Source organism: Pyrgilauda ruficollis, unplaced genomic scaffold, assembly GCF_017590135.1.
Source record: "Pyrgilauda ruficollis isolate IOZ18807 unplaced genomic scaffold, ASM1759013v1 scaffold93, whole genome shotgun sequence".
NCBI classification, from domain to species: Eukaryota; Metazoa; Chordata; class Aves; order Passeriformes; family Passeridae; genus Pyrgilauda; species Pyrgilauda ruficollis.
In genome coordinates, this window is record NW_024531377.1 from 3621453 (window position 1) to 3643040 (window position 21588).

The 21588-nt window shown below is 38.3% G+C and overlaps 1 protein-coding gene across 4 annotated transcripts in view; it reads left to right on the forward strand.

The window, feature by feature from the left end:
* LCLAT1 (lysocardiolipin acyltransferase 1) overlaps positions 1–21588 on the forward strand; it is a 112662-nt gene that overhangs the window by 50210 nt on the left and 40864 nt on the right. For all 4 annotated transcript variants that reach the window (XM_041489413.1, XM_041489414.1, XM_041489412.1 and 1 more), the window contains 2 exons: positions 2564–2710; positions 11286–11402. In XM_041489413.1, the coding sequence (XP_041345347.1) occupies positions 2564–2710; positions 11286–11402 (264 nt within the window). The remainder of the gene's footprint in view (positions 1–2563; positions 2711–11285; positions 11403–21588) is intronic.

Genomic DNA, 21588 nt, shown 5'->3' on the forward strand with positions numbered 1-21588 from the left:
GCTTCCTTAAGTGAGCATTTATTTTGCTTTTTGCTTGCATTCTTTTAGCCTACAGACTATGGTGCAGTGAGAACACAAGGACTGAATAATTTAGGCCTGATGTGTGATACCACACAATAAAATGGCTTAGCACAGTACAGGTTTCCATATACTAGCTTAGGTGTAGTGTCCTGTGTACATAAAGCATACAAAAGGTCTGGGCTGAGGGCTAAGAAGGATTGGAAAACACTGAAACCACAGCAGAACTTTCCTAATCTCTGTGTATTTTTCCACTCTGTCCTGTGGAGCATCTGCATTCTCACAGTTGCTAATGGTATAGTTCAAGGCATCTCTGTTTCTGCTCAGAGGGATTTTGTCCTTTGCATTGTCCATTTTTATGAATTTGATATCAGATGAAGTATCACAGAATATCTCAAGTTGGAAGGGGCCCATAAGGGCCATCAAGTCGAACTCCCTGCTCCTCACAGGACTGCCTAAAGCCGAACCACGATCAGGAGCCCCAGTCAGGTGCTCCTTGAACTCTGCCAGGTGAGATGCTATGATGACTTCCCTGGTGACTGACCACCCTTTCAGTGAAGAACCTTTTCCTGACATCCAATCTGGACTTTCCCTGATGCAGATTTGTGCAGTCCCCACCTGTCTTCTAGAGGAACCAAATGCTTGGGCCCCATTTGGTATGAAAAGATGTCCTCTTTATATAACACTAGTGTGGAAGTGAAGCCCCGATTAGTTCAATTTCAAGTACTAGTGTGGCACCATTTTTGTGCCATGTATTTTAACAGTAGGAGATGATTACATGCCAAAAGATAGCATAGTTAAATTGCATAAGTTATTTTAAAGTTACTGTAAAATGCACCTTTATTTTTTCCTGCAAGCAATTTGTTAAACATGGATGGCCTCTGTTAATAAAACTGTACTGACACTTCTTGATACTGCAGATGTGGGAATGTGATAAATGCACATAAAATATTGTGGTCAAAGTTGAGTTTCCTTTACAAAGGGTTTTTCACAAATATAGTATGCAGATATGGAAAGATTTGCTGAGACTGCATTCTGGGCATTTCTTTTCTTAAGTCATGTAGCCACTTCTAGTATTCAGTTACTTGAATGTCATTGATTATCTGGATATCTGAGATGCATTAGGTCCAGATTGCAGACAGCTTGTTAGTTATTCATGTTCCATCTGTTTAACTGATTTAAAAATTAGAAGTATTTACCCCATGATATAGGTCACAAATCTTTAACAATACAATTGATGTTTCTAACCAATACAGAAAAGATAATGCAGCAGGTTAATGTATTGTCCAGGCTGAATGACTTACAAAGTTGATGGAAAAATGAGTGACTTTAATAAGTAGTTTTCTAGCATATGGTCCTTATGAGATACTGCTATGAACAGAGTATAAAGGAATCCTGTGAAGAGGAGCTGAAATGAAGGACAAGAATGATATGTTGTAAGTCACCAGCAAAGGAAAAATAGGCTTTGAGAATGGTGGTGAGCAAAGAGGAGAACGGGCAGCTGTGATGTTTTCTCTTTGATGTGCAAGATCTCTCTGCAGGTTTTCTGATGAGGTACAAGCTCGCCAAGTACGGTGGCAAGGCAGTGTCATGCTCTTCTGAGCCCTGTTTAGGAAGGGAGCATTTCAGGCATGTGGTGGAGCTGAAGCCCTGATTTTTCATCCTGCTGTCTGAGCTAATGGACAGAACTTGTAATATTATGTGATGTGCTGTATACTTGTGCCAAAAAGAACCAAGAATACTTACTGAAGATAATGGGGTGGGACCCCTGAGCTGCAGGTTGAGCAGCAGTTGCACTTACTTCACTGCCCTCCATTGTCAGTTTGATGGCAGGCTGCAAATCTTTGTGTGTATTAGTACAAACAAATGGATATATATATATAATTTTTTATTCTATAATCAAATGTGAAGAAAAGCTGAAAGTATTTTCTTCTGTGAGTAATGAAAATTATAAGGCGGTATATGTAATAAAGCCCTCAAAGGAACAGATACTTTCTGGTTTTAAATGCTTCACCTCAGAGAATCATGGCATTGTTTAGGTTGGAAAAGACCTTTAAGATTAACAAGTCTGAGCACATCCCTAAGCAGCACATCTACACAGCTTTTAAATACTCCTGAGGTGGTGACTCAAACACTTCTCTTGTAGTTTGTTCCTAGGGCTAGCTTGACAATGCTTTTGGTGAAGAATTTTTTCCTAATATCCAATCTAAACCTGGTGCAACTTAAAACCATTTCATCCTGTTCTGGTGCATGTTACCTGGGAGAAGAGATCAACCCCCACCTCGCTACAACCTTGTTTCAGGACAGCATTGACCCTGTCCTTGGTCTGGTAACTTGAGTTTTGAGTTTTGAATGCATTTATGCATTCTTTTTTTCATCATTCCAAAACTCTTTTTACAAGGTAACCAAGTGCTCTTAATCAGAGTTGATGAAAGGCAGGCAGCAGATTGGGTCTGACATAATTTATAAAATTCTTTGGAATTATAGACACTGTGGAAGTATCAGAGTGAAATGTTGCTGAAGGTGTATTTTTTTTAAACTTTAGGCTGGGCGATGCAGGTTGCAGCCTTTGTTTTCGTTCAGAGAAAGTGGGAAGATGACAAGAGTCACTTCGAAAAAATGCTGGATTATTTCTGTGACATTCGTGAACCACTACAACTCCTCATCTTTCCAGAGGGAACTGATCTCACAGGTAGGCTGCATTTGTCATCTTCTCAGGGAATGTTCAACATGGAAATTCTTTGATGTTTATGGAAAGAGTTTAAGAAGTCCAAGGCAGGAGCAAGACTTGGTTCTCATGGGTAGTAGAAATTATAGTAAATGATCAAAGAATTGCTGATACGTGTGAGAGGCACAAACATAGTTCCACTGGGAGACTTTGCCAGTCTTCCTGAAATAACCTACATTGCAAAACATCTGCTGATTGACACTGCTTTTTATTGGTCAGTACTCTACATACACAGCATTAGCAAAAGCAGGTTTTAAGACCTGGAATATATCACTTGCATTCCTATTTCCTGAATTACTGTGATAAAATCATTTCATACCAATGAAAGAGGGATTGAAAAAGACTGATGATTCTATTTGATTTCTTACCTAATGTTTTAAGAGGGAACATGGAGATACTCGTTCCTTAGGCCACATAAGCACTGGAAGCACTCTCTATCTGCCTCTGTAAGGGAAATATCTCTGTAAAACAAATGTTGAGATTATCACAGGAGTAAATGTAATGAGTTTGACCCTGTAGTATTAATTTTTCATCAAATACCTACCTTGATGCAGGTATCTTATGACATCATTAGGAAGCTCTTAATCAATGTTGAAGACAACTCAAGTCCCTATAAAAGAAAATATTGTATGAATGTTCTGTGGTGGTTTGTGCCTCCAGCATGATGACTGATTTGATAAGTGTTATCTTTAAGTAGGAAATGAATTGCAATTAAGCTCCTAACTTTTTGCTTATTTTCAAGATTTTTGCTATACTTTTCGTTGCAGATATTCTCAAATCGTATTTTATTGCAAAGCCATGTCGATAAGAAGTAGACATGGTGTAAAAATAACTAGCATATGGTGCTATTTTGCCTTCTGTATTCCAGATATCCTTAAAATGGATATGTGTGTAGTATTCAGATGCTATCACACTGTAGGGAATTATCATCACTTGATCAGCCTTCCTTGAAGAGGATAAATTCATTGGACATTCTTGGACTTCTTCACATGACATCTCTTATTTAATTGGTTATCTTGTATCTAAAGCTAGGGAGAAGGATGGAATTTTCTTCACTGAAAGAGTGGTGAGGCAGTTGGACAGGGTGCCCAGAGCAGCTGTGGATGTCCCATCCCTGGAGGTGTTCAAGGCCAGGCTGGATGGGGCTCTGAACAACTTGGGATAGTGGGAAATGTCCCACCCTGCCCATGGCTGGGGGTTCGAATGAGATGGCCTTTAAGGTCCTTCCAACCCAAACTATTTCAAGATTCTATGCAATTATCTCACTTCAACTTTTTTTCTTTGAATTCATGAGGAACTGTTTCCTCCTAGCTCTAAATTACGAGGTACAATCTTTATCTTACTCATGAAGTCAGGAGACACCTTCTTAGAGCACTCCACTCTCTGAACAAGTGTTTCCATCTCAAGATGTCTGAAAGAATTGGATTGTTTGGAATTTATTCCATAAATTATGTATGCCTTCTAATCTCTAGAGGAATCTAATATTCCTGAGAGACAACAGATTTTTAAAGAATTGAGGAAGCTTTGTACTCCAGCTTTAAAAAACTGAGACAGCCACAGTGTGTTAACGTTTGTACTGCAGAGTCCAAAAGACAGTGGTGAGGATGCTCCCACCTGAATGTAAAGCTGCTTAAGGAAACACAGGGTTTTCTCTGTGCTGTAGTTACTGATATAAATGATTTAGACTAAACTTGGGTATAAGCTGTTGATACCCTTCACTGAGAAACTCATAGGAATAAGATTCTTTAATTAATAAAAAAAAAAAATCTAATTAAATTTCTGAACACAGGTTGTTGACACATTTTTTTTTTCCTTTGGTAAGATAATTCTGTTGTTCTGATTTCTCTTCTTTATACCTGTGTAACATGTTCTCTTTAACTTCACAAAGCCCAATGGAGATGCACTAACTGTGCTGTTCTGCTGAGGCCACCACAGGTGGATGTGAGCAGCCCAGGAGGAAGCAGAATGGAGGGGAGGATGGAGTGATGAGTAGGGAAGACAATAGGGCGCTGCTGTGCTGGCTTCTGGCATGTTAAAGTGTCCTGAGTTTGCCACTCTTAAATTGCCATCAAGTGTTGAATGCCACTTGAATACTACATTTGTACATAAAAGGATGACTAGAGATGGACAAACCCCTGTATTTTTTTCTCTGGAAGTAAATAGCTCTCCCTCTCTGATTGTCTTCACAGGAAATATTGCTTAATATTTATTGTAAAACACTGTAGGAGACAGGAAAAAATCCCTTGACAAGCTAATCCTGACAGAGCAGTAAATGTATGCCGTATGAGAATGCTAGAACATATGCACCATTTTGAATTATTGAATTATTTGAAATAATTATGAAATTATTTTCAGAAAATGGTTGCATTATTGACATAATAGGACCTGTTGCAACCTCATGTTCCATCCTTTAGAGTAAGAAATAAACTGATTTTTTTCTGAACAGATGCTCAAAATTGTAGGGAACATTTTGCAAAAATAGAGGCAGTGACACTTGTTTTCTGGCCAAATGGTAAAACTGCTAATTACTTCTGAAAACAAAATTCCTCTGGTGTTAAAATGAAGAGTATCATTCTACATCACTGAATAGTAGAATTGCTGTATAGCTCTGTGCTGCTGTCATACTTTTATCCTCTCAGTGGCCATGTGACTGTGATAGATTTACTCCTCTTTATAATATTTTCAGGTATTCGAGAATGAGATTTCAAAGAAATGTAAAATTAGACTGTATTTATATATGGGCTACTGCCTGCCTTTAAGGTGGTGAAGTACTTTGCTGTGGAAGATGCTACATAAATAAATTTTAGAAATAGTAATGTCATGAACCCTGAACATTGTATTTGCAGACTGGATTGTATAGGGGCTGAGGTGATAATTACATAATTGTATACTTATTTCTGATAGGTTGGCCTTCTTTTCACTCTGGAGTACTTGAAGGTTAAAGCTCAAAGGTATTTTATTGTAATTGCTTAAAAAGAAGTCCTCAGCAGGTAAACATGTAGCCAGACTTTCTGAAGCCCTGAAGAAAACAAAGCAACCATGAGTCTCATGCTTCCAGAAAGCTGGAATACAACCCCCCATACTGCCTGCTCTTTTGTTTTTCCTGGTGTTCCTTACAAGATTGTTTGTAGTAATTCTTCAGAAAACAATAACAGAAAAAAAAACCCCAACCAGTTGCTGTGTTGCTCTGTGCCTGGTAAAGCCTCATTTCCTCTGGATTTGTGTGTGCATCCCTGTACGTGGTCCTTTCTTCACTCCAATGCTCCTTTTCCCGTGTGTTCCTTCCATGTGACGCTTCCTCCGCAAAGCTCCTGCCGCTGCCTCGGCTGTGGCTGCCCCTGGCCAGTCCCGTGTCACCAGAGGGACTCGCATGCCGTGCTGAGAGCCCTGGCTCCCCAACAGCCATGGACCTGCCCTGCGTCCTCCCGTACTCACATCTCTCCTCTCAGAAGCTTGCCTTTACCCAGACTTTTCTAAAGCTTCTGCTGGGCTGGATTATCTTTGAATCTCTTGTCCCTGATAAACCGTGTTTGCAGGGGACAATGGCTTCAAAAGTTAAGGGGAGCAAACAAGTGGACAGAGTGTGATTGCACAGAGCTTTTTTCCTTGAGGAACAACTAAAAATCAAGTAGGAAAGCTTGCTGAAGTTCAGATTGTGGCAGGAGTGATGTGATGTGGGTGACAGAAGGTAACAATGAACTGCAGTTGGATTTTTAACTATGCTAGTGAATGTGATGTGCTTTGGTGGTGCAAAGAAAATATTGATCAGAATCACTGAAAGGGGTTACTCTAACATGGAAAAGGTTGAAAGTAGCTCAAGTAAGAAAAAATGCTTCATTTTTTTCTCAAAGTATTAACTGTGAGCCAATAAAGCTTTATCATTTCTATGCTAACCTCTGTAGGTAAATGAGGGTTTTATTTTTTATCCAATTTGAGAGACTTTTGGAGTACTCATTTACTCTTTCACTCTCTGGCACTAATATAATTTGAGAGTACTTGAAGTCATAGAAGAACATGCATGTTTTTATCAGTGTGTTTTTATCACAAGGGAAATTAAAGGAAATGGTAGTACTTAATATCAAATTTCAGCTCACAAACTAAAAATACCATTTTACTAAAAAAAAAAAAAAATTGTTTGTTTTATGCACAGCTTTTCAGGAATAAAAGAGATTTAACTTCTTTAAAATCTGTAACTCAAAAATCAAGAAAATGTGTTAGTAGCATTTCTTCCTTCACTTACTTTAAATGAAATTTTGAAGTGTGGTGCTTCTAGTAAAAGCTGACTTTGAGCTTTTCCAGTAATTTTAAAGTGTGGCAAATTTAGAGTGTTTTCTCCATTTTTGGAGAAAAATGGGAAAAAATATAATCAAATTATTTACCAAAGGTGGCACAGGAGCACAAAAAAAACCTAAGAACTTTTGGGAGGAACCCTTAAATTCTTGTATTTTTGTGTAGTTTGATAGTTGCTCGGCAGAAGAGTCTAAAGACTCAAATAAACTGGATGGTTGCACCTGTCACCACCCCAAAGAACATGCTCTGAGAGACTGCGTGCATTAGCTGAAGGACACGGGGGAGGAGAGGCAAGTTGGTGTGAGACCTGAGGAAACAGGGCATGAAACAGCCCTGGAAATGTCCCACATCACCCTCAGTTGATAAACTGGTGCTTTCCTTAAAAATAAGTTATTCTCCTTATTCTTTTTTTAACAGCAAATAGAAGCAATGGGTTAAAATAGTAGGAATAGGAATAGTAGGAATGATGAGCAAAAACCTGGGGACTAAATTTGCTTTGACTTAAATACAGTGTAGGAAAGAAAATACTTGTTCCTAGAAAGCAACACTTGCTCAACTTTTCAGAGGGTTTGGTGATAGGAGACATTACCTTTAGCCATCCAAATGATGTGAGTGGCCTTTTGAGACTGAGGTAAACTGAGTGCATTTCTAGGCCCTGTTTCAAGAGCTGCTTGATGCTATTTGTGTTGGTAGTTTGGAAGAACAGAACATATGTTTCCTCTTTTTGAGGAAGTTTTTAGGCATCTTTCTTTTTTTTTTATTATTCCACCTAAGACTGTTATAAACTTTCCTATGGAACAATAAGCCATCTGCATAAGTTTTGCTGCACTGACAGTGTAGCCTGGTCTATTGATTATGGGATTTTAAAGAGGCGTTGGTTGTGTGAATTCCCTCAAGCTGCTGAGGATATGAAAATGGGTTTCTAATTTCCTGGATCAGTTTTCTAACCTGTAGATTTCATAGAATAAGGAGCGTTGCATGTTCTGCCTTTTGTTGGCTCTGGTTCTGAGCAGAAGAATTTGCTCTGAATCTCCCCCCAAAAGTTTGGGCACTGGTGTCTGGCACAAGGATCCCAAACAGCAATGGGCACCAAGGTCCTTACATTGGATGAGATGGCAGTCAGAACATTTAGTCATAAGTAATAAAAGAGAAAGAAACTGGGTTTTTTTCCAATGCCAAGATTACAGAAGGGGGAGGAAGGGTATCATTCCTACTTTTTTTGTAGTGTGGAGGCTTATGCTACCCTTGCTTTCAGTATATCATCAAAGCACATTGACCTTCCTGACTTGCTGTAATAAATGTTTAATGCACAAAGACCTGTGGCTTTATAGTTGTTAGGAAGGGGAGAGGGAGATGATTTTTCCAGATGACAATGATCGTTGTTTTAGCTGGGAGCATTATTCTAGTTGTAAAACCCCATTACACTAGGGTCATGCAAAAGGGGAGGGGAACAGTCTCTGTTATATAAAACTTAGAGTCCAGAGGCAAGACAGGCATACAAATGTCAGGAAATAGCTGAATAGTGTTGGCCAGTGTGCTGATGTCCAGCTGTTCACACATTTCAGAAAGGCAGCTTAGTAAAGGGAAATTTGGAAGATGTTTTGCAGATGTTTACAGTGACTTCTTGCCAAGTACAGGGAGGTGCACTTAGAGGAAGTTTGAAGATGATTACTTCAAGGTGATGGGTGCTGGAGGTCCCAGATTTTACTTGCAGCATCAATTAGGTTTTACTGAGAGAACATAAGTGCCCTTTCACTCCTTCCTTATCTTTGGTGCAAGTAGGAGTGTTTTGCAAACACCAAGGAGCATTTTCATGCTCCCTCTGAGGCAAAGTGCTAGTGAGCAGACACACAAGAGATAGTTCTTCTGAGTGCTCATTGACTGTGTGCACTTTGAGGTGCTTAAAACATAGAAATTTTTTTTAGACTGCTTAACTTTATGTAGATGTATATGGCATTTGTGTCTCAAAGCTCTGATTGACTTGATCTGCAGATTGGAAATTTTCTGCAGTGAAACCCAAACTTGGATATCCTGAAAATGAAGAATATGATCCTTCTGTCCTTTGGAAACAACAGTACATTATCTTAAGAACTTTTGTGATAAATAAAACATTTTACTTGAATCATTCCAGAATCTGGAAAGAAACTCTTGATTTTGGTATTCTTTATAGGAACACACTTGGTCATCAGTGTCATTTCTTAGAAAATAGTTTTAGTTCTTGAGCTAATACTGGTGCACCTGAGAGGTAGAACCTGTTTTTTTTTGGAGGAGCATTTAATAATTACCAGATTACTGTTGCTTCTTCAGCCGTTCCAACTCTGGCTCATGGCTCCCTTTGCAAGTTTTGCCATTGCAGTGGGAGTCTGCAAGGCAAGTCCCCTTTGCTGATTCAGAATAGTCATTTGCAGTATTAAATGGAGTAGTAGTTGAGCAGACAAAAATAGATATTCTGACCATGTGGTTAAAGACATAATGTATATGTCCAAGAGAAGATAAATTAAAGTTACCTTGCCAAGTGTAATTTTAGTATTTCACACATTCCATAATTTTAGCAATGCTTTTTGAAGTTGTAATATTTTTCAAGTATTTGTATGTTTTGGCAATTTGGCAAGAATTAAATCCTTGGGTCCTCTTTGCTGAATCACTTGCTTGGCTACTGTGCAACAGCTTTCCTTTCCTCTAAATCACATGGTCAGGAGATCTCTGCCGTGAATCTTAAGGCTTGCACGTATGAAAAGCAGCACTCTCAGGCATGGAAACAGTAGGTCACAGGGAAAAGATATTTAGTATGTTAATATGTTATAGCATTTATTAATTGGTAGACAAACCTTTAGGAGGGGCACTGGCATTTTTGAGAAATAAAGAGGTCATATAATTTAGGGACAAAAGAAAGATGGGGGAATGTTGCATAACAGCAAAAAGGAAATCGCTCACTGCTGTTGATTTGTTCACTTGTGCTATTGTACTTTTACAGTAAAAATTAGGAGGATTGTAAAAGGAAGGATTTATCTCTAAGTATCACTTCTGTTAAATGATTAAACAGTGATATGTTTTCCATTACTTTATCTCCTATCTCTGTTAAGCTTAACTGTGAACCCTTAAAAAAGATTTTTTTTTTTTTTGGGCTTTAAAAATAAAATAGATTGCTTAAGCAGTGATTTTGTTCCATACATCTGTTGCTGGGATTTTGTCTTTTAAGCATCTGTAAAACTTCATAAGTATGAGTTATTAAATAAGTTATTTGCTCAAATTGATTTTTGCCATGTTGCCAAGGGAACACTGCATATGTCCATTGCCTTTTGGCCCCAGGGGAGGCACAGCAAGACCCACAGTAAAGAACTGAGTGCAGCCAGAAAAGTCCATTTGGCCGTTGACTGAGCCTGCTTGGGAGAGTCTCCTGCACATCACAGGAGAACAAATTGCCTCCTCTCCACCTGTCTCCAGAAGTTTTTGCTTTGGTGTCCTTGTCTTCCTTGCTTAGTGGGCTCTCTTAGCAGCCAGCTCTGGAAGGCCTTTGGTTTCTCATGAGAGATTTTTGATTACCAGAGGTTTGAAACATGTTTGTCATAGGGTTTAGCCATGGTGCTTTCCAGCTGCCTTGTTTGTACTCTGTGTACAGTGGCAGGCATGTGTTGTGGCACTGAGGTCAAGTCCACTAAGGGTCAAAAAGTTAAAATGGGGAACTATGTGCAGCACAGGTTGATGAATAAAACGTGGCGAGTTCAGAATGAAGATGTAAAATACCATTTTAAGCTATTAGATTAACTGCTTTCCTCTTTTTAATATTTTCTTTCTGAAATAAGTGTAATGTGGTTAACACTGACTTCAAGGTATTTCTGTTCATAATATCAAAACTACATTATTATATGTTGTGTCTTTTGAGTTGAAAAAACCCTCAAAACACAATTGAGACAATTAATACATTTTACTGTAGAATGGGTATTGAAGTGTACAGAGAACTATTAACAGACTATTTATTAATTTATAAATTTCAGATTGCATTTGATAAAGTATGAAAGATTTGCTGATGATTTGCTAAAATGAAATGAGAGGGTAAAAAGGCTTTTCTTGCAATCCACGTGGCTCTTCCTCATACCATGGTATGGCCAACTGAAAGCACACTTGTGTCTGCCTCCACATCTGTACTGTGTGAGCTGCTATTGTACCATTCCTGTTGTGTAATCATTCCATTTAATCCATGGTCTGCTTGCACAGTAACAGAGAGTGCTGCTTCTCCTTCTCTCCTCAGACAATACCAAAGCCCGCAGTAATGAATTTGCTGAGAAGAACGGACTTAAAAAATACGAGTACGTCTTACACCCACGAACGACCGGATTCACCTTTGTGGTTGAGCGTCTAAGGGAAGGTAATCCTGCTCTGTCCTTGCTTTTCCTTTAAAATGATTGGAACATGGAGAGATTTGAGACTTGATAACAGACAGATATCATCAGGAGGTATGCAGGGAATGAAGTCAACTTTTATGTTGTTTAGTTTTAAATATTTTAGCTTGTTTTGCAGTCTTACATCAGAAAACCAGTGGAAAAAGTCTCAAGGAAGTTCAGCCTGTACTGTCCTCAACCCCAAGTGGGTGGTTGACACTGAACACACAGGCACATATGTCACTGCCCTCTCTGAAAAGGCTTCTGGGTTTAATTCTGAGAGCTGAGTAAATGAATTGTTATGTTAAATGGACAAGGGGAATGCACAGCAGCGTGGAAATGCAGCAAGTCAGCTGCCCAGTGCTCCCAGGTGTTTTGGATGATGGTGACTCAGAGAAGCTGTGTGAAATACAAGTTGTGCTGCTTGGCAGGGTACTGGGCAAGAGAATGTGTGATACTTGCTTTTTACCCAGAAGTGGTTCTCCATCCCAATATTAATCTAGGGGTAAGGGTTGAGTCCCTTTTATCAGGAGAACAGAGTATGAAGATGTGATTGTTACACTGAGATGTCTGGGAGTTGTTTTGGGAATGGGCACATTAAGGAGATTCGAGGCCATCAGGATGTAACCTTTAAATAGCACAGATGTGGCAGGGATTCAGGTACAGATGAGTGAATATTTGCAGGATATATGGTTGAAGAAAATAAACATGTACAGTAGATATGAAGTGACTTTTTTATAGGCTGGTTCTTCAGGGAAAAGCAATTCTAGATCTTTAACACATGCTGGTTATTTTGACTGCCAAAAGAAGAAGTTTGAGATTATTAAAAAGAATAGGGGCCTTCTGGTAGGTTTTTTTGCTAGCTGGAATCGTTGCTTGGATTTTCGAAGCAGACCTGGCTTGCATTTTACCTGCTTCCTTCTAAGCAGATATCCTAAAATCACTGCAAGCACTTTGGAATTTTGTCCAGCTGGACAATCCCATTTATCTATTTGACCCTATTGGTATTACACATTCAGAGCTGGACACCTTAGATTTTTGTCTCTCTTGGATGTTTATTACTCAATTTGTTGTAGTAAAAAAATTTGCCACATACACAATTTCAAAAGCTTGTTTTACGTAAAACTTCACAGCATTAAGTTAACCTAGTGCATAACAGTATTTCAAACCTGGAATAAATTTTCAGTTAAAGAAATGTTTTCCACTTGAAATATTAATAACTTTAAAAAAATTCTGTATTTGCTGCAGGAGCAAGCTTTGTGGTATACAGTAATTTTATAATTTTATAAAAATGTTTTTCTCTTCCATTGCTCTATGAGCCATTTTTGCAAATTAGGCGGTTGGGTTATGAAAAGGAAAATATTTGAGGCTGATTAACTGATTTTGTGAAGTAGAAAGCTGGGGAAAAAACAATAACGGTCCAGCCTTTGAAGTGGTTTTACATCTCCTTTTTATTTAAGGCAGGCAAATATTGTGTGAAATATTAATGTCCCTTTTGTGTTGAATTTACTAGATATTGGATATTTTGATAGGCATTATAAGCTATATATATTATAACTGTATGCTATTATGTAGTAAATGGTGTGTGAGAAGGTATTTTAAAGTACTTGGTTATTACTTGTTAATTTAAGAATTGGTTTTCAACTGCTTCCAGGTGGGTGAAATGGGGACCATTTGTGTTGAAAAGTTTTAGGTTTTTTAATATGTGTGTATATATATATGTACAACCCAACTGTAGTTGCTGGACTTCAAAATACTTCATTATATTATATATAGATGTGCAAATCTATATCTACCTTTTATTCTGTACAATATAGATATCAAGGTTGATATTCAGATGCAGGTGGCCCAGTTGGTACTTGGTGTTATTGTGCAGCTCTGGTTTGAGTTATAACTGAAACTGATAGAATGCTTTCTTACAATCCCAATTTCTGATACTAGCAGTAGTCAATAAAACCAGGACTGTCGAGGGATATAGTGTTAACCTGAGTCTGCATTTCTGAATTGTCTTAATGCTACAATCATAGTAATAATCATAAGACCAGATGTATTTTCTTTTTTTACTCCTCATACCTGCAGGCTCAAAGCAGTGTGTGTGACTTCAACATGGAGGGGGCAGTGGTGGAGATTTTAACATCATGTTTACGTCTTTGAAAGCATTTTTGTGCATAGATGACAATCTTACTGCCCTATAGCTCTCCTGTGAATACATTTTGGCTCGTGGCTGTTTTCAATTCCTGAGGCTCAAGTGTCTTTTCTTCAGGCCTGAGTACATTATTTTGCTCCAAAAATAGGTTGATGAAAAGAGGGGGAAAATGTTGTTAGAAGTTTAACTGCTTTTCAAATGTTCAAGAAACTAATTTAATTTGGCAAGAAGCCTGATTAATATGCATCACAAGCTGTAGCATGAAAGAATTACCTTTTATTATACAAAAATGACTATTAGTGACCCTTCTGAATAGGAAATGAAGATTCAGGTGAAAATATCCTTCAATAAAATTTTGCCTGTGTCTGTGCAAAGGAGTTTGTTATGTGAGGAAGCACTGTCTGCACCCTGCCAGGATAAACCAAGCAGTTACCTGCTCTTTGCTTTCCATAGGTAGCAAAAATCCACTCAAACTCCTCTGGCTGGCATCTCTTTCTTTTAGGGTCATTATTTCAACTATTTGGTTTCTTTGGCCCATAGATGCTGCTGTGATGGTTTCTAAGTCACTGCTGAGATTTTGGCAGCTAAGAAAAAAAGACCTATATGATGTCCACCAAAAACCAATAAAAGTTGTTTAGGTAGTGCATCTCCTTGGCTTTTAAGTCATACCTTTTCTTTCCCCATTCTGGTTTATCTAAGTGGTAGCTCTTCCCCCCTAAGCTGTCTCTTCTAAACAGAAACCCACACAGAAGCTGACTGGTTTTTCCTTTCATTATGCTCAAGTGCCAGAACAGTGAAAATACGGTTTTATTTTTAAATTATCACATTATTGTCTTCTTATTCATAGAAACCATAGAATCACACAAGAGTAAACAAAGACTATGAACAAGCTTTAGATGTATAATTCATAATATATATACTCAAGAGAATAAGGACTTCAGCTGTTGCTAGTTTTCAAGCAAGAGATACCTGGTTGGTTGACTGTTGATGGAAAGCTAGGAGAAATAAAATCGGTGATTTGCATCTTTCTACTTCTGTTCACTTGGTCAAGTGAATAATTTGTCTTGTCTGAGCTGTAAGGAATCCTGATTTCAACCAGCACCTGGTAAAAAACTACTAGAGATTTTGCTGTATTTCTTTGGGGAATAAAGATGAGCATTTTTTTAAAGACAGAGTAAGAACATGTGAATGTGCAGCAGAAAGTGAACTCCAGGCTCCAAAATGAGGACTGATCATTACTTTTTTTAGTTAATCCCGCTCTTTAGCCATCTCCTAAAATCATATTTAATCCTTTTTTTAAGCCTGAAATTTTGAGTAGATGTTATGTGTGGAGTAATTTTTGGCAGCACTTGGGTTAAGGTAACTCATCTCCTTTTACAAAATGTGGGACCTTTCGAAAAGGGCTGAAATGTGAAGGAATTTAAATAAGACTTTTATAAAATCATGCCATTAGCAATGTTAATTGAAAACATTTGTGGTTTATATAATGTTCTTGAAGATCCACTTTGTGAGATCCTTCTATAACTCAGAAATTACGTATAGGTTTTCAGACCTGTTTGTATTTTGTAAAGTTTTTTTCTGAAGTGCCAAATGACATTGAAAGTTCAGCTGACTTGAATGCTCAGTTTCAAAGAGATGGAAAATAATACTGGTTTGATTTGATTCAATATTGTCTGGATTCATTGAATTACATATATTATCTTGGCATAATATCTGTAATTGTAGCCAAATAGTCTGTCAAGAGAAAATAGCTGTTTACAAATGTTTTCTTAAAATTGCTTCATGGCTTTTAAGCATTTTCTCAGGACTAAATAAACAGTAAGTGTTAAGACAGAGCTAACACTTTAAAGCATCATTAGAAGATTATTCATGCTTTTGTAGACAATCATTTCTGCCAACATTAAATTTAAACTGACCTCTTTTTGACACTTCCTCTACAGCCATCAACAATCTTTAATAGCTGGATACATTGGACTGGATGTTCCCATTATGGGGTTTATATTTTACTGGTTGTACAGTATAATGACTAGTCAGAATTAGTTGTCTTATTATAGTATTTCAGCTTTGAATTTAGTTCTGGTTCATAATTAGCCAACTGAAAAAAAATATTGCAGATAACATCTGCCAACTGCAGGATCCCAAAATAAACAAAGATACAAATTTAACATGCTTGCCTTCATTGTACATCCTTACTGATGGAAAGAAACTGATTCTCGTCCTTTCTCCATGTTTGGTTCAGAATTGATAATTTTGCCCTAAAATTAATGTTTATACACACACAGTTGAAGCTAATCTGTATCTTCTAATGTTCATACCTGGGTTTTAAAGTTGCTTCAGTAATTACATGCAGGTATTCAACCTGATTCATTGCTAGGGCGGGAAAGTTTTATTAGGTGTTCAGTCCATGTTATCTCTATATAAAACTGTAAATGCTTTAATCCTGGGATGCTTAGTGACTATTATGTAGATTCAGTAGTAGTGCAGATTCAGATTTTCTGTGAGTTAGAGTATCCAGATGTGCATATTTATATACTGAACTCTTCATGGCATTTATTTGGGTTCTGGTGCAATTTGCTTACACGGCACTTTTGAGCTAATAATGTAGGGAGGCAGTTTGTGATTTGTAGATCAATATAGAGGGCAGTCAGTAGGAGATGATGATTAACAGTTCCTGAAAGCTGACACACAGTTTGGCTCCCCTTTGCCTGGGTGTGAAGTAGCCAAGGTTAGGCAGCAGATCTTTGTGAGCAGTGCCTGGACATCCTTGCTGTGCACCAAGAATATTCATTAATGAAACCCTTCAGCTTGAAGTAGCCAGAGTTTATGAGCTCTCAGAGCTTTTTTCTTACTCCAGCTTTGAAAGAGAGGCAGAAGGTTGCTTGTATGAGTTGATGAAAAGTCAGTGAGAAATGCTACCAGGAGACTGCCAAGGGCTTGTCTTCTGGTGTTGATGACACTTATGTCCAAAGCACCTACAGCTTACCAGGCAGATGCTATTCGTTCTTTCAAACATAAATCAAAGTAATACCAATTTCTAAGTGTGTTGCATTTTTTAAAGAGAAAATTGATGTGAGTGTGAAAATCAGGTCTACTCATTGACTGAAATGTTCAGGCTGTGGTAAGAGGGGTGTATGAATGAATAAATGTACATATTAAATATGTACTGCTTTTTATTTTGATTACATAGTTTCTTTCCTCTTCACATATATATTGGGTGAGGCATGTGGGTCTCAATCACAGAAGTGTCTGCTGAATTACCTGCAGAGGTTTTATGTGCCCAAACAGAGCTATGTAGCAGGACTGCAGCAGTTTCCAGGTTTGTGCATAATTTGTCTTGTGTGTAACAAAGGTAGGACATAGAAAGACCCCACATCAAATGACAGAAAAGGTTAGATTTGTTGTTTCAACGAAATTTAGCCTCCCTCTTTGTGACTGAACAGATTTCTGACTCCTAGGATCGTATGTTGGGCCACTGCCAAAATTTCTGTGGGTTTTGGCAAGGCCAGAGCTTGCACGCTGACCAGCACTGCCATCTCTCAGAGCAGCTCTTGCCTGTTTGTGCTGGTTGCTCAGTTGTGTAAACTAAAACCAGTCTGTTTTTGAAATAGGAAAACATAAGTGTCCACATCATCCTTAGCTTTCGGTCCTCAGTCAACTAATTTCACCCGTATGTCCATCAGATATGCAGAGATTAAACAGCAGCTCTAAACCATCATTCCTTAATGCAAGGAAATTCTTTCTTCATGATTCCTTTTTCTTCTGTGCATGTGTTCCTCCCAGAGTCATGTTACTAAGTAGATTGATACTCTGAAATTACTGAGCTATTGTGAAAGTGCTTTGAGCAAGTTTTTAGCTGAAAATGCAGTATTAGAGCTTCACTGACTGCTGTAATTGATCTTCTGCTTTTATGAGAATTGGATCCTGTGCATTAAATAGCATAGTCTTTGATACAGAAATATCACTATGTAAATTTAAGCTTGCATACTTTTTATGCCTTTTGTGTGTCAGTAAAAAATTCATAACATTAGTTATATTTAAAAAAAAAAAAGCAGGGACCTGGTTCAAAAGCACGCTTTTATCACTGGGCATGTCTGTGAAATTCAGCAAAGCAGAAAATCGGATGCAGGCTGTTGTGCTTTATTGCAAATGCTGACAGTTGTCTCTGTACTCTGGAACATGGGAAAGGGCAGCTCGACTTTTTCCAGAATCATGTTAACCGCTGATGATTTCCATGTCTTGCAAACATCTGCGTGTGTTGGCTGTGATGTACTTCTCAGAATGAGCACCAGCTTTCTGTTAGCTATTTTCTGGCCTTTGGTACACGTTGAAGTTTCTGTTTCTCTTCTTTCATGTCTTACTGGAGCAACATTTTACACTGCTCGCCCCACCTCTGGAAAACAGTCCATTGTTTCATTCCTCCTGGGAAGGATTTGCTTTTTCCAAACCACTCTTTTCTGTCAGCCCCCATCCTTTCCTCTTTCCACCCCCCACTGCTATTGAGAAGGGAGTAGAGCCTTTCCACTGGAGGGTTTATGGTGTAAGAATCGCTGCCCCTTTAGTGTTGCAGGGTGACACGTTTGAGTCACCACACATCTGTGGTATTCATCAGAAATATTTCAGGTTTTACCTTCTCGAGCCTCTCAACGTCCACCTACTGCAGTAATTCCCTTGCAGTCTCTCACGTGTGAGTCATGGCTTGTGACAAGCAGATACACCATGCAGTGGATCATTTTCCATTTACCTCCTCACAGGTTATTAATAGTTGCAGTGGTAACCATACTAAAAACTTATCATTTGCCAGCAGTTACCCCACAGTGGTATTAGAGGTTTCCACTGTTTTCCCTTGACTCAGAATACACAGTATCTGTGGTAACGATGTGGTAATGTTTGGCGAGTTTGGACTTTTTTAATTGCTTCAACTGGAGGCCTGGAACGATGCTAGCTCATCAGATTGCATTTGTAAAAATGAAGCTTGGCCACCGATGAGTTCAGGAAAAATGATTTTTTCAGGAAAAACTAGAATTATTTTCTTCAGAATTATGAAAATGTCCTGCTCTTTGATTTTGATCTAATGTTTATTTCCTCTTGAAGATATTTTTAAGAAAGGCTTTTCTAGTAGTTATTGTGCTTTGACTAGGTGGTGGACCAGGAGTGTGAGTAACAAGGTGTATCTGCTGGTCTAGACTGGGTCAGCATCTCTCTGGGTGTGTGTTTTGAAAGGTCATTCATCGATTTGAGTGTTTTGAGTACTGAGCTTTATGGTTCTTTTTAAAGACGTAGGACAGACAATAGGTGAGCCTGAGGTAAAGTACAAGTTCATTAATTACTGCTCATTCTTGTCAGCCAGTGATCCAAGAATTTGCAGGTAATGTTGGTTGAATTGGTAGCATATTTAATTATTGCTAAGTTGAAATTAATTCCTATAAACAGAGGAATAGTATTGGCATCTATTTGTTTCACATGCTATTACCACATGCTTTACACAGCTTACCCATTTCTCAGCTCAATTTATTAGTAAGGCAGATAATTGCTTCAAGGAGTCTTGAGTAGAGAGGAACCTAAACATACTTTTTCCATAGTCTCTTTTTATTTTTTTTTAACTGCTTTAGTTTCCGTTTGGAGATGATGTTTCCTGATGTGTTTTATTAGAAAAATAGCAGCATCTACAGGCTGAATAGACTAATCCCAAATCAAGAGTCCTATTGTACAGGGGAGTCTCAGTAATTTTTTTGGATTCTCCACTCTTCCACTTTTTGCAGATGCCAGCTGTTTTTATTTCCAGCTGCATTAAGGTTGCTGCAAATGTGTTTTGTGTATTCTTGATAACCACTTTTCTGTATGAGTAATTACTGGCAGGGGAGAAGGTCCATGGAGTATCCTTTCAGTTACTGGAAATGTTGGAATCCTCAAACTGTTCAGATATAGCCTCCAAATCTGTAAGATAGTAATAAAGCTTTCAATCTCATCTACTTGCAAAATATGTTGCTTATGTATCATTAAACCTTAAGTAGTTTGTTTTTTTCATTCCTTTCTGCTGTTGCAGTTTCAGCTCTCCTTCCCTTTGCCCTCCTCCCAGTCCCCTGCCACTATTTTCAGGATATAAAAAATGAGCCCAGCATCAGACTTTTCCAAGCTGACTCAGATCTCTGAGTTTAGCAATCATTTGCAAAGGCTCTGCTCCAGAGATGTTTGAGCTGTGCCACAGCCATGAATCCTGGATGTTGCTATGGGACTGATATTGAAAAATGAAAAACATCAGGGGGCAGAGGAGCTTGGGAAAAATTGTAGTAGAGCATAAATGCTTTTTAAAATAGATTTTTATCAAAACATAAACTTCAGCATAAATTCACCTCTACACTTCATTCATCACTTTCTATGTAATCTGAAATATTCCTGTCTTTGGGACTTATTTTGTCAACCTTTTTCTGAACTGCAGGGTTTTGGAGGGCAGGAAGTAAGGTCTTGGCTCTCTGTGTTCTCACTAAAAGTTGGTAGGATATAGGAAGGGTTTCCCTTTACTGCCTGTGTGCCATGCCACTAATTTGTAGTGCAACATGCAGTAAGTGCTGTAATGAAGTATATTACAGCTATAGAGTTTGAATATATTTTCCCATAAATTCATTTATTTGTAGAATGATTACCAATTAAGAGTTGGAGAACTGTTTTAATACACATTTGACTCATTAGTGTCCTTAATTCTATTTCATACCATTAATAACATCTTAAAATAAGCATCTCTGAAATGCCTATCATATATTTAGACTTATGCAAAACTGTCATTTTGTTTGCATAGATAGTCATTGTTGCCCTTGCAGTGCAGCAATAAAAATAAATGCTCTTGATGATTATTAAATAATTCCAGAAGTAGGGACCTGAGCAGGGCTTCTCCTGATCACCAGTCCTCAGCTGCTCTGCTCTGAAAGGAGCCAGCCTGACCTGATGGATTGTGGCATGGCAGACAGTAAGGACATCTGTTAGGAGAAAAGAAGAGCATGCACAATAAATAAAAAGAAGAGAGGCATTTTCAAAATGCTTCAGAGTCTTTGGAATTTGTGAGCAATGGCACGTTTGCGTTGCCTTGAAGTTGCTATGGGTACTGGCGTTTAAAAGCCAAACACAGAGGGCAGGCCTTAGGGACATAAGTCCCATTTAAGATCCTATAAGAATGAGTGTTCTTTTAAATTTGCTTGGATGCTTTTGAAAAATCATCCCTCAAAAGCATTCTTTGTCTAAGTGCTCTGCAGGTTCATCCTGTCAGCAGCACCATTGTGATTTAACGGGGCGACTTCTGCCTTCACTTATCCAAAAAGCATTCCTTCCAACAGACCTGAAAGCTCCCTGCCATCCTTTATCAGCCCTTTTCTTGCCTGCTTTTGTAGCTCGTATCAGAGAATTAAATGAAACATATGCTCAGCAGCTCTGTGGCTTTTTCTTTCCTTCCTGTTGCTCCCACCCCATCTGTGAGGCCTGTGTCTTTTTGAGGCAGGGATTTTGTTTTGGTGTGTCTGAAACACCCATCTCACTGGTGTATAAGCTTTGCTGGAACAGGTAGCAGTTAAGCCATAGCTGTCTCAAACAGTGCACTCTGCATGCACACAGCATTGCAAATATTTAATAAACCTGTTAATAATACATTCCAAGCCATAGAGGCTGTGGAGATTCACCAGAATTTATGCTACCTGTGGTGCTGACAAATTCAGTTGACATTACACACTGAGACACACATGTAAGCATGCACTCAATGTTCAAATATATACATAAGTTCTGATTTATAATAGCAGTATTGTACATTAGGATAGAACATTTTCAAAGGATTATTCTCCTCCTTGAAGGGATAAATTCTCTTGACTTTCAGTCTTGTGCCTTTCTGTATTCTGGCACATGTAATCAACCAGCAGCATATTCTTTTTCATGTCTTCTTGTTTGAACAGTAGTGGACAGCACAGAATTCATTAAAACTGAACAGCCAAAATGCTGATAGAATATAATGTGCCTGTGACTTAAATGGTGGGGCTTTTTCTTGTAAG